Source organism: Trypanosoma melophagium (assembly GCF_022059095.1).
Source record: "Trypanosoma melophagium isolate St. Kilda chromosome Unknown ctg5segment0, whole genome shotgun sequence".
Classification (NCBI taxonomy): domain Eukaryota; phylum Euglenozoa; class Kinetoplastea; order Trypanosomatida; family Trypanosomatidae; genus Trypanosoma; species Trypanosoma melophagium.
Window position 1 is genome coordinate 538,695 of NW_027125187.1, and position 12,807 is coordinate 551,501.

A 12,807-nucleotide genomic window follows, 5' to 3' on the forward strand; every position below is an offset into this window, starting at 1 on the left:
TTTACTTTCCCTTGAATATGAATTATTTAAGAATACTTTATTAGGCAATAATAAAAGAGGCCGTACATATTCAGAGGATAATGAATCAGAAAGGCATTTACAAAGAAGTGTCCTGGAAGGGAACATTCCTTCTTCACCTGATACTTTATTAGAAGGATTGTTTCTTAGTTCTTGATTAAATTTTGCTACCCCTCCTTTCCAGGGAGTTTTCTCAATTTCAATAGATGAAGTTTCCATACCGGTATTTTGCTGTTTCCTCATACTCATAAGGAATGTGTTATCCTCTTTACAATTAAATAATACTTCCTTCTCATTAACTTCTCCCGACCCCAGTAAAGACGCTGTGGGGGATGATGTTCCATCTCCATTGAAAACGAAAACTGGAAAAAAAAAACAGATTTCTGTTGCCATTTATTACTATGGGATGGATTCTGATGAGAAGTTAATGATTTCTTCCTTTGAACATTCAATTGAATTATCTGATCCATCGATGTACTAGAGAGGTTACTAGAATGGAATGGAGGATTAATCGTTACATTGGTATTACTGTTATTGATGGAACTGCCTTGCACTCCCAAGAGTTCAGTGTTAGGAACTACAGAATGAGAAGTGATATCTGTAACACTAGAAGATAGTTTGGATGTAGATGATAGAAGTTGAGTCGCATCTTCACTTTCTTTTCCTTTGCATTCAACTTTAGAAAGTGTTATCGCATGAGATTGAGAAGAAAGGATTGATTTATCATCATTCATCTTACTCTCTTGAAAATCCTCTCTATCTGCAGCTGTAGTAGTAACAGACAATAATGATGATCTGGATAATGATAATAATGCTTTTCTACTTCTTGTGGTTAGTGTAGACTCCTCATATATGTCTTTCTTCTCTTCTTCTACATTTAAATCTACCATTCCTTCCAGAAGAATATCATTTTCATTATTATGATTATCAACACTGATAGCGAACTTTTCTTTTTCATTCTGTTCACGTAATAATAACTGACGTATGGCTAAACGGGAAGCCCCAACACCAGAGACCATCTCACATTTTTTAGTTAATTTATTACTTTTCGTTTTTTTCTTGTTTATATTCCTTTTTTTTCTTTATTATTATGGTGTCTCTCTTGATTTAAAGTGAATATTTTGAAGACGATTTGCTCTTCCCTACACCTTCACTAATGGAAATACCAGAAACAAAAGTGGAAAAAAAACCAATAGTAATACTAATAATAATAATAATAATAATAATAATAATAATAATAATAATAATAATAATAATAATAATAATAATTAAACGGAGAACAAACAACCAAGTGGTTAAAGAAAGAAACCAATAAAAAAAGCTCTCTTTCTTTTTAGTAATAGTGTACAAATCCTCATGTAAAAAGGAGGAGAGAAAAACAATAACATAATTAATCGCATAATACTAAACGAAGAAACACTCCTCTCAACGCTTAAAATCTTTCTTCCTACCAAACAATGCCACATTTCTCATTTCATCAAACTTCTGAAGTCTATTCATTGGCTTCTTTATCTCTTGTCGTGATCGATCTATCACTGCTTTGGGAGTTGTTGACTCCAGTACTTCACGTTTCTGAGTTTTCTGCTCTCTTTCATCTTCGCAACTCTTTCGTTGTGTCTGTCCTGCATTAGATGTGCAGTGTCCCTTATTATTATTATTATTATTATTATTATTATTATTATTATTATTATTATTATTATCCCGTTGACGTTTATTCAACGAAAACTTTGCATCCTGCACATCCTGATCATCCCTATATGCTTGGCGTTGTTTAGATCGAAATCCCATTCCCCTGTGATCGTCCAATTCCATATGTTTTCCATTATTGCGTTGAACTCCACGGGGAACCACCCGCTGCAGTGCACTCTTCTCCCACGGGGCGAGAGCCACAGTCAATCCATCAGACGGCGATGTATGAGAAGCATTAAACGAAGAAGCACCACTATTCCCATTTCCATTTCCATCCACTAGATTTGTTGCTGTTGTATAATCATCTGTATTGTTAATACCATAAATACGTTCCGCCTCTTCCTGTTGTGCTCGACGTTCTTTTGCCGTGAGTGTATGTGCGCCAACACCCGCACGACTCCACGGACGGCTATTCTCATCACTATCATAATCCTCACTTTCCCTCTTATTATTGTTATTACTATGCACCCTCTCCTCTGTTCTACGAATAGCGTGTGCTTTATTATTATTAAAGGCAATTCCTGCATGTCTTTCCGCTACGGCTGCGAGATCTGATTGAATACTGAACGGACATCGCAGATAACCACCACGATTAGATCGCACAGGCTGTTGGAGTGTAGATTTGGTGTGCAACTTGTTGTTTCGCCCACCACTCACTCCAGGCTTCATCCCTCTTTTTTTTTTTTACGACTACGGTATGATAGGGAAAAAAGAGAAAAACAACTTATTTATAAAGAGATAAATGAGAAACAAACATAATAATAATAATAATAATAATAATAATAATAATAATAATAGTAATAATAATCTACAGAACACATAAACAATATCCTTTCTATTTTTTTTTTCCTTGTCTCCTTTCATCCTCACAGCCCATATATATATATATATATATATATATATATATATATATATATAGATAGATAGATAGATAGATAGATAGATAGATGTGTACTCTAGACACTATCTATCCCTCGATAAACTTCTCTCTTTCCTTTAATGCAAACAGTTCTGCTGTAATTTTCTCCCACTGCAAATCAGCTCCCCGCCATTCCGCACACAACCCACGAGTTGCACGATCAAGTATCATCACAACAGAAGGCCAATGCTCTAATCCACCAAATATGTGCGTCGCGTACACAATAGTAACCCCACGGTGTACACTCTCACTGTAGAGAAAAGAAAGTAACGCATGACGCTGATCAAGATCGAGATCAGATGTGGCCTCATCAAGGAGTATAACGGGTTTGTCTTCTAACAGGTGTAGTAATAACTGTACACGCTTCTGTTCCCCAGATGAGATACGGCGAATATCCCAATTCATATCTACATCAAGTAGTTCTCGAAGTATTTTTGCTCGTTCTGTACGTAATTCCACTAATTCTCTCACGTACATTTCACCAGACGGTGCGGTATTCCACCAATCACCACCGAAGGCTACAAAAGCGTTTAATGTCATGTCTTCATAGCAGGCTTTTCCAAGCACACGTAGGGCTTTATTGCGATTATTAAAAAATTGTTTCCCTCCCATCATGTTTAACAAGGTGGATTTTCCAGATCCATTACAACCACATAATAGTACACGTTCTCCTTTATACACATTAAACGTTAGACCAGAAAAAATATTCTTATACGACAACTGATCACATACAATAACAGATTCTCTTTCTGATATTGAAATATTTGTTAAGTTATTTTTAGCATCATCTTTTTCTTTTGATATGGGGATCAAACTTTTACCATTAAAATTTCCTTTTCGATCTCTTGTGAGAAATCTATGGGCAAATAATTCTAATGTTTCCTTTACTTCATCTACCTTTTTGAAATCCACAATACAACCATCTTGCATTAAAAGAATATGAGTTGCCCATTCACTAATTCCATCAAGAATATGTGTTGCATAAAGACAACAACTTCCCTCAATATCTTCACACTCTGATCTAATAAGATCAAGCACAGTTTTTCTCTCTGCCACATCAATATCCGTACTACATTCATCTAGAAGATAAATAACATTTTTTTGTAGCATTCCATGAAGAATTTGCACCCGTCTTCTTTCTCCTGAACTCATTTTTGATATTCCTCGCTCTAGTGAGATATGAAGAACATCTGCAATTCTCTCTTTTCTCTCCTGTGATGGGGCTGGCGAGGCTATTTTATCAATAGTCGTAGCGAAGAATGCCTCTGGCGGCCATGGCTGTCCAATTAGTGATACATGCTCTTGCAGAGATGTGTTATTAAATGCATCGGATCCCAGTACTGTGACGGATCCACACAACGCTTTTCGCCGCCCTGCAATCAGCGAAAGAAGTGTTGACTTCCCACTACCATTGCGGCCAACAACAAGTACACGATCACCTTTATTTATACGAAGAGTTATATTATGAATTCCACTAGCGGCTGCGGCTGATCTCGCTATGGCTGTCACTTCTGTACTGGAGTATGGATACGCAAAGGAGACAGAGTTGAGATCTATAAGAGGATCATGAAAGGTTTGCTTCATTAATCTTTTCTTTTTATATTTTCTTGCACACAACGTACAGAAATGGAATTCCCTACCCAAAGAAATAAAAAACAAAGTACATATAAGCAACAACAGAAAAAAAGAAAATAAAAGAAATAATAGCATTCCTAAAACGGTTTTTTTTTCTATTTATTTATTATTATTCCTAAAATAAAGACTTATTCTCTTTGACCGTCTATTTCAGATTTTGTTTGTTTTCGTTTTCCATTCGATATATTGTAGCAAATTTCTTTCACTTCGTTTGCTCCGACAATTCCATGACATCTTTTTTTTCTCCTTTTCCTTTCCGTCTTTTGTACGTTTTTTTTCTTTTCTTTTCCCTTTTTTCCCCTGTTTTAAAGCAGCAAATAAACAAGAAAAAAAAAACAAAAATATAAAAATATAAAAACATATATATGTATATAACCTACACGATATCGGTCACCATATCTGGTGTTATAACCACCATCTTTGATCCACCAAACACACTATTGGCCTCTTCCTTGTGCACTACAAGCACTACACCCTTCGCCGCTCGTTGAATCATTTGAACACGTCCAACACTTTGTTGTGTTTTATCACACTTCGCTGCATTGGCAGTTGAGAGATGATCGTGAAAGCGTACATCCACTCCAGGCCGTACAGGCTTGCCGTTAATAAGGGTTTCGCTAAGGACAGTCTCCTGCTGCTGCTGCTGTTGTTGGTGTTGTGTGGAGTTTCTGTTTGTGTCTATGGGTTGTGGGGTTGATATTAGTAAAGGATCTATGGAGTCCGGTAGTGGCATTCCACTTTCATTCATTTCTCGAGAGAATGGAAATATTTCTTTTTCTTCTGCTTCCTTTTCAGTCTCAGCAAAAGCAGTCGTAATAGCAGTAGTGTTAAGAGCAGCAGTTCTAGTAGTAGAAGCATCAAGAGTATCACGTGGGGGTGATTCTAATGTGTAGACGTGTCGCATCTGTGAAGCGTCCACAACGTAGACGGGAATATTAAAGATAAGATCATCTACCGATACTGTAGTGATGCGTGAACCTAAATATAATGTGGTATGTGTATCAATATTGCCTGTTCGTGGATTTTGCTGCATAAGAGTATACTTCACTTCGTAGAGGCGCATTGTGACGGCATTGCCATTTCCTTCAAGACGTACTACACGACCTAATGCCACTATTGGAGCCTCATTAGTAGTACTACTACGATTTTTATTGCTATTGTTACTCTTTTTATTGCTGTTACTACTATTATTTTTCTGTGAAAGACGAAAATAATAATCTTCTCCTTCCAGTACTTCCAAATCATTAACCGCAGGAGTCGATGCATGACTCATAACACGGTCTACACAAAGTAATGGTGAATGAACAATTTCATTTTTCTCCTCCACATCTTTTTTTTCGTTTTCTATGAATTCCTCATCATCTTGTCGGGGACGTTTAATACCAGATGTTCGTACTACAAGAGGTTGACTATTTTTACCACCATTATGATCGCCATCATCATCATTATCAATATTATTATTATTATTATTATTATTATTATTATTATTATTATTATTATTATTATTATTATTATTATTATTATTATTATTATTACTATTATTACTATTATTAATATCAATATCATTATCATCACGTATGTGTTCTGAAGATTGTAGTGAAAAAAAGAATTCATGAATTCGATGAATGAGCCAGGTCTTCTCCAGTAAGGCTACAGATGTTATATCTGGTGCTATTTGCACACGCCTGCCAGGAGCAACGTATATATAGTCTGGTGATAATCCCTCATCTGTACCAGAGTATTCTCGCATTATTATACCACCACAGAGATTAATAAGAAGTAAAATATCAGCATCATCAACAGTAATATAAATATGTTTTTGACTAAGGAAACGTTTATGACGTGGTAAAATTCGTCCTCGCACATTACTATCATTTCCCTGACCTATCAAATACTTCGAATTGGGAATACATACACGTAAGTCTTCTCCCAAACCTTCGGCTTCAAGTCTTTTTAACCATTCCACAGATACAGTTGAAACTCCCATAGCATGGGCCACAGCAATGACTATTCCATCATCTATCTTTGCATCTTCTTCTGTTATAACAAAGAATAACATTTCTTTTTGGTATTTCTCATTTTCTTCTTGTTCTTCTTCTTGTTGATGATGATTATAATGACTATGACTATGACGATGGCGTTGTCGTCGCAAAATAGATATAGCCTCTGCATTTAATATATTCATCTGTGAAAGAGATTCCACTACTAAGGCACCATGTTCCACTAATGTATTGAGAACAGAAGATTTATTTCCCAAATATTTTTTTGCAGCTTGCGTAAGAAATAATGAGAGTGAAGTTGGACTAACCCATTTATTATTCCCTATATCATTTAATCCTTTTTCTTGTGTGTTTAATGTAAATTGTTGGGGAGTCTCATTCTCCATAATTTCTACTAACTGTGTTGCTGTCATAACAGAGTGTGCTGTTAAATTACTCTCCACTTTATCTCCATTACTTGTTATCTTTTCTTTTGGTAAACGAACTTCCTTTACTTTGAGATGTAAGAAAGATCCATCCTCATCCCATCGAACCTGCACATATCCATTCTTTTCCTCTTCTGTTACAACAGCAGCAAACCATTGACGTCCCCACTGTCCTTCCACACGCATTCCTACGGTATAATGTGGACGTTTAGTGTTGTTATTTGTACAAGTATCACTTAACGACAAACATTGACAAGCAAATGAAGCTGGTTTGAAAAGAGGGGCATCTTCTTCTTCTTCACTGTTATTTACCTTTAGAGGGATTAGTGGTGGCATAACAAAAATTTCTTTTTCTCTCTCAGATTCTCCCATAGTGTACTGTTGTCCATCATCTATTGTAGATTGAGCACAGGACTTACCAGTTAAATCCAAAGGAAATGAAAAATTCTTCATACAAACTTCATCATTTGTATCTAAAAGTGTATTCCCTTCTATAGTACCTTCTAATCCCATTTCCTTTTGCTGATTCTGTTGTTGCCATAAACGAAAAGGGATAATATTGGCATCTTCATCAGGTGATAGATCTTGTACGTGAAGTGTAGATGAAACTTCAATTGTTCCATGAGATGCCGGTGGAACTTTAAATACACAACATTCTGGTGTTTCAATAAGGCGTGGGGTAGAGAAATTCCGTTCCAGTACAGGTGAAGTTTGCGTAGAACCAGACGATTTAAATGGTTTTCCACCAGAGTCCACCATTTCTCCGCGAACAATGAGTTGTTTTTCCCCATCATCATCATCATCATTACCATTAACATCTGCCGTTGCGGCAGAGCGAGAAGTGTGACGTACCTTATTTGAAGACAAACCATTCTTATGATGATGATGATGATGATGATTCTTCACTACTTTCTCCTCTTCATTTTCAGCTTCTTGTAAGACTCTAGCAAAATTTGCTCTCTCCTGTTGTGCATCAGGGAAACTCTCTGTAGTCGTAAGCTCGGGTGAGAGACGTCTTTGATGCTCCTTCTCGCTCGAGTTTTTCTCATTCTCATCCAGTTGTAATTCCAACAGTGGGTCATGTGTATATAATGCATGTCTTTGATTTGAGAGAAACGCGTTAATATCTTTTTCCCATGCCCGAGATAATGTTGACTGATTTCTAGTAAAACCCTTTCCTTGTCCAAACTCTAGTTTCCGTGTTGGTGTTGTCTTTTCCACTACGGTCTGAGATTCTTCATCTAATTGTTGGGTCACATCGGCACTCTTATATGTTCTTTTTTTACGTCCAGCACACGTCCGTCGGGAAGGCATAATGAACTATTTTTATTTTATTGTATTTTTGTTTTTGTTTTTCAAGAATCAGCGAAAATAAAACAAACAGAAAATAAAAGCAGGAGAAACACACTCTCCCCTAAAAAATAAAAATAAAAACTGAAATCCGTCTCTTGTCTACAGGCTCAAGAGAGAAATATAGAGAGATTTCTCCGGAGAGAGAGTTTATGCTGTTCTATGACCTTTTTTTTATGTATGTTTGTATCCAAGAGGGTGAAATACTACGGGAGTTAAAAGTGAAGAAAAGAGAGTAGAAAGGAAAACACATCATATATCGCTTTATAAATAGTACATCTTATATCATTATTTTATACTTAGTTAAACCGAAAACTTTTCATTCGCCAATCAATGAAAGAGTTTATTTCAGTGGACCCATGATAAAGGAAAATACTTTTCACAAAATAACAGTGAGAATTACAAATAAGTGCATTTCATACTTTAAAAAAAAATGGTAACAAATAACAAATAATAATAATAATAATAATAATAATAATAATAATAATAATAATAATAATAATAATAATAATAATAATAATAATAATAATAATAATAATAATAATAATAATAATAATGTGCACTACGTTAATATTTTCTCACGGACTCGTACTCGAACCCACCTCCACAATTTCCGTACTCATTTCGCGAGGTGATTCATCTTCCTTTAACTCTATCAAACGATCTGTGGGCTGCTCCAAAGGCACACCATGCGATGCTGAACGCTATGGTGGACTTGAACTACAACAAGAAACAAGTGGTTGAACTGTATTTAATTCTGAACAATTACGAGAAGTAAAAAAAGAATTAGAAAAATCAATCTTTTTCTCTACATAACGCTCTTCTTCATACGCCTGTAGTACAATGTCTTCCTTTCTCGTATATTCAGTATCATCAACATCGTCATCAACATCATCTGTACGCAAACAGATACGCAACCAACCAGTCTCCTTGCAGTACATACTTCGTTACTCGTTGCCATAAACACTCAATGGATTGTTATAATTCTCCTCACATAGATTTTCTACAGGAAACTGCTGCATTACTGTCACCCATCTCTCTGCCTCACACATAAGAATGCGCCGAGCCAAGCCTTTTGCTGAGCAACTGCCAAGATTATCTTCGATAACTCCAGCGTCAAGGTTACCAGGGCGTTTCGTCCCCTCAATTATATGCGAACGTTCTAACATAAATCCACTACCGCAACTACTATCAATCATTCGGTATAAATAGCAAAATCACCTTCTGTCACACTTTCTTCGTACCCACCACCTCCCCTTAAAAAAAAAACAGAAAAAAACAAAAAGGATGCGAAGTGAAGGTCAGTGAAATGGATTGGAAAGAGACAGTCCCACAAGCATATGACACAGCAGCAACGACAACAATCAATGACAGATGTATCTCCGGTGGCAGATAATCACCATTCCTGCCGCCCCATGGCCCTTGAAGAACGTCCGTGGCAACAGAAAGGTGGGATGTGCACGGGGGGGATAGAGAATAATGTTTCAATCTCCTCCCCCTTCCACATAATTTCCAAGAAAAAAAAGAGATAAATAAAAAGAGTATTGCGTGACGGCGACAGAGTAGACTCGTGCCGGCTCCCCTAATACAAAGTATTCGTTTTTGTTTGCGCAGAAAATAGCACCGTTTTCTTTTGTCCGTATGGAAAAAAATGAAACAAGAGAAAAAAATGTTTTGTCGATGCCCAACAAGAGGGCAAATTGAAATAGAACCAAATGAAACAAAAAAAAACAAGAAGAGGGAGAACACGGTTCGCCTATAGTGGAGGGAGACCGTGCAACTTCGGGATCTGCATGAGCATGTCCTCTGTCATCTTCTCAAGGCCGTACTCGACAGTGTGACCCCAATCCTTCTTGGCATTGGAGTCATCGAGTGAGTCAGGCCACGTGTGGGCGATGCGCTGGGCAGCTCCCTCAACATACTCTACCTCGAGTGGGCGCTTTGTGCGCGCCTCGATGCTGGTGTGCAGTTGCCTTGGCGTGAGGCTGAATCCGCTGATGTTGTACACCGCGCGGGTGAGTTTGCTTTTGGGTGCCTCCATCAGGCGAATCACGGCGTTCAATGTATCTGGCATGTACAACATGGGCAGGGGCTCATCTGGGAGCACAGGGCAGACGTACTTCGTCTTGGCAAGGGCGCAGTGGTACATGTGGATGGCGTAGTCCGTGGCACCACCACCAGGAAGTGTTGCTGCGGAGATAATGCCTGGGAAGCGCACGCTGCGGAAGTCCACGTCCCGCTTCTCACGGTAGTAGCTGCCGAGAAGCTCAGCAAAGACCTTGGTGACGCCGTACACAGTAGAGGGGTTCATGATGGTGTCGTCCTTCGTCATCACCTTGCCGCACTTGTCACCGAACGCGGCGATAGTGCTGGGAATGAAGCAGCGAATCTTGTAGTCACGTGCGAAGTCCAGGGCATAGCGTGCGGTCGAGATGTTCAGGTCGAGTGCCAGCTTCGGCTCGTTCTCGCCGCGAACAGACATGATTGCGGGAAGGTGGCAGAGCCACGTTGGCTTAAAATCCTTCAACAGCTGCTCGTAGGCATCACGGTTCATGCAGTCCAGTTGCTGGAACCCCTTCGAGCCAGCGAGTGGGTGCCTTGCAGAGGGCGTCACCACGTCGGTTGTGAGCACGGAATCGGCGCCAAACCGCTCGCGGAGTGCGAGGGTGAGGTCTGTGCCGATCTGGCCAAGTCCGCCAGTGATGAGCACACGCTGTGCTTGGGGGTGCAGGAACAGACGGGTGTTGCTCAGCATCGCTTTACAGTGAAGAAGTTAAGGCTTTTACTCCTGCATTTCACACAAAACAGAAAAAGAAGAAACGAGGAACAAAAAAAAAGGATGCGAAGTGAAAGTCAGTGAAATGGATTGGAAAGAGACAGTCCCACAAGCATATGACACAGCAGCAACGACAACAATCAATGACAGATGTATCTCCGGTGGCAGATAATCACCATTCCTGCCGCCCCATGGCCCTTGAAGAACGTCCGTGGCAACAGAAAGGTGGGATGTGCACGGGGGGGATAGAGAATAATGTTTCAATCTCCTCCCCTTCCACATAATTTCCAAGAAAAAAAAGAGATAAATAAAAAGAGTATTGCGTGACGGCGACAGAGTAGACTCGTGCCGGCTCCCCTAATACAAAGTATTCGTTTTTGTTTGCGCAGAAAATAGCACCGTTTTCTTTTGTCCGTATGGAAAAAAATGAAACAAGAGAAAAAAAATGTTTTGTCGATGCCCAACAAGAGGGCAAATTGAAATAGAACCAAATGAAACAAAAAAAAACAAGAAGAGGGAGAACACGGTTCGCCTATAGTGGAGGGAGACCGTGCAACTTCGGGATCTGCATGAGCATGTCCTCTGTCATCTTCTCAAGGCCGTACTCGACAGTGTGACCCCAATCCTTCTTGGCATTGGAGTCATCGAGTGAGTCAGGCCACGTGTGGGCGATGCGCTGGGCAGCTCCCTCAACATACTCTACCTCGAGTGGGCGCTTTGTGCGCGCCTCGATGCTGGTGTGCAGTTGCCTTGGCGTGAGGCTGAATCCGCTGATGTTGTACACCGCGCGGGTGAGTTTGCTTTTGGGTGCCTCCATCAGGCGAATCACGGCGTTCAATGTATCTGGCATGTACAACATGGGCAGGGGCTCATCTGGGAGCACAGGGCAGACGTACTTCGTCTTGGCAAGGGCGCAGTGGTACATGTGGATGGCGTAGTCCGTGGCACCACCACCAGGAAGTGTTGCTGCGGAGATAATGCCTGGGAAGCGCACGCTGCGGAAGTCCACGTCCCGCTTCTCACGGTAGTAGCTGCCGAGAAGCTCAGCAAAGACCTTGGTGACGCCGTACACAGTAGAGGGGTTCATGATGGTGTCGTCCTTCGTCATCACCTTGCCGCACTTGTCACCGAACGCGGCGATAGTGCTGGGAATGAAGCAGCGAATCTTGTAGTCACGTGCGAAGTCCAGGGCATAGCGTGCGGTCGAGATGTTCAGGTCGAGTGCCAGCTTCGGCTCGTTCTCGCCGCGAACAGACATGATTGCGGGAAGGTGGCAGAGCCACGTTGGCTTAAAATCCTTCAACAGCTGCTCGTAGGCATCACGGTTCATGCAGTCCAGTTGCTGGAACCCCTTCGAGCCAGCGAGTGGGTGCCTTGCAGAGGGCGTCACCACGTCGGTTGTGAGCACGGAATCGGCGCCAAACCGCTCGCGGAGTGCGAGGGTGAGGTCTGTGCCGATCTGGCCAAGTCCGCCAGTGATGAGCACACGCTGTGCTTGGGGGTGCAGGAACAGACGGGTGTTGCTCAGCATCGCTTTACAGTGAAGAAGTTAAGGCTTTTACTCCTGCATTTCACACAAAACAGAAAAAGAAGAAACGAGGAACAAAAAAAAAAGGATGCGAAGTGAAGGTCAGTGAAATGGATTGGAAAGAGACAGTCCCACAAGCATATGACACAGCAGCAACGACAACAATCAATGACAGATGTATCTCCGGTGGCAGATAATCACCATTCCTGCCGCCCCATGGCCCTTGAAGAACGTCCGTGGCAACAGAAAGGTGGGATGTGCACGGGGGGGATAGAGAATAATGTTTCAATCTCCTCCCCCTTCCACATAATTTCCAAGAAAAAAAAGAGATAAATAAAAAGAGTATTGCGTGACGGCAACAGAGTAGACTCGTGCCGGCTCCCCTAATACAAAGTATTCGTTTTTGTTTGCGCAGAAAATAGCACCGTTTTCTTTTGTCCGTATGGAAAAAAATGAAACAAGAGAAA

General features: G+C 40.3%; 8 protein-coding genes across 8 annotated transcripts; all 8 read right to left on the bottom strand.

Annotated features, from left to right (window-relative positions):
• Positions 1 to 263: 263 nt before the first annotated feature.
• On the bottom strand, positions 264 to 1,037 carry LSM04_009123 (uncharacterized protein; the record flags this gene model as incomplete). Its single annotated transcript, XM_067329635.1, has 1 exon — positions 264 to 1,037. The coding sequence occupies one exon, from the start codon at positions 1,035 to 1,037 to the stop codon at positions 264 to 266; it is 774 nt and encodes a 257-aa protein (XP_067187577.1).
• Positions 1,038 to 1,443: 406 nt separating this feature from the next.
• Positions 1,444 to 2,376, bottom strand: LSM04_008262 (uncharacterized protein; the record flags this gene model as incomplete). The annotated part of the gene is made up of 1 exon (XM_067329637.1): positions 1,444 to 2,376. The coding sequence occupies one exon, from the start codon at positions 2,374 to 2,376 to the stop codon at positions 1,444 to 1,446; it is 933 nt and encodes a 310-aa protein (XP_067187538.1).
• Positions 2,377 to 2,674: 298 nt separating this feature from the next.
• LSM04_002458 (ABC transporter-like) lies at positions 2,675 to 4,210 on the bottom strand (the record flags this gene model as incomplete). The annotated part of the gene is made up of 1 exon (XM_067329638.1): positions 2,675 to 4,210. The coding sequence occupies one exon, from the start codon at positions 4,208 to 4,210 to the stop codon at positions 2,675 to 2,677; it is 1,536 nt and encodes a 511-aa protein (XP_067187266.1).
• Positions 4,211 to 4,637: 427 nt separating this feature from the next.
• On the bottom strand, positions 4,638 to 8,000 carry LSM04_004079 (uncharacterized protein; the record flags this gene model as incomplete). The annotated part of the gene is made up of 1 exon (XM_067329639.1): positions 4,638 to 8,000. One exon carries the CDS (start codon positions 7,998 to 8,000, stop codon positions 4,638 to 4,640), a length of 3,363 nt encoding a protein of 1,120 aa, XP_067187340.1.
• A 614-nt stretch (positions 8,001 to 8,614) lies between these two features.
• On the bottom strand, positions 8,615 to 8,977 carry LSM04_004352 (uncharacterized protein; the record flags this gene model as incomplete). The annotated part of the gene is made up of 2 exons (XM_067329640.1): positions 8,615 to 8,740; positions 8,849 to 8,977. The coding sequence occupies 2 exons, from the start codon at positions 8,975 to 8,977 to the stop codon at positions 8,615 to 8,617; spliced, it is 255 nt and encodes an 84-aa protein (XP_067187354.1).
• A 6-nt stretch (positions 8,978 to 8,983) lies between these two features.
• On the bottom strand, positions 8,984 to 9,235 carry LSM04_002239 (uncharacterized protein; the record flags this gene model as incomplete). The annotated part of the gene is made up of 1 exon (XM_067329641.1): positions 8,984 to 9,235. The coding sequence occupies one exon, from the start codon at positions 9,233 to 9,235 to the stop codon at positions 8,984 to 8,986; it is 252 nt and encodes an 83-aa protein (XP_067187259.1).
• A 557-nt stretch (positions 9,236 to 9,792) lies between these two features.
• Positions 9,793 to 10,791, bottom strand: LSM04_009741 (NAD-dependent epimerase/dehydratase; the record flags this gene model as incomplete). The annotated part of the gene is made up of 1 exon (XM_067329642.1): positions 9,793 to 10,791. One exon carries the CDS (start codon positions 10,789 to 10,791, stop codon positions 9,793 to 9,795), a length of 999 nt encoding a protein of 332 aa, XP_067187612.1.
• A 553-nt stretch (positions 10,792 to 11,344) lies between these two features.
• Positions 11,345 to 12,343, bottom strand: LSM04_000855 (NAD-dependent epimerase/dehydratase; the record flags this gene model as incomplete). The annotated part of the gene is made up of 1 exon (XM_067329643.1): positions 11,345 to 12,343. The coding sequence occupies one exon, from the start codon at positions 12,341 to 12,343 to the stop codon at positions 11,345 to 11,347; it is 999 nt and encodes a 332-aa protein (XP_067187194.1).
• Positions 12,344 to 12,807: the final 464 nt, after the last annotated feature.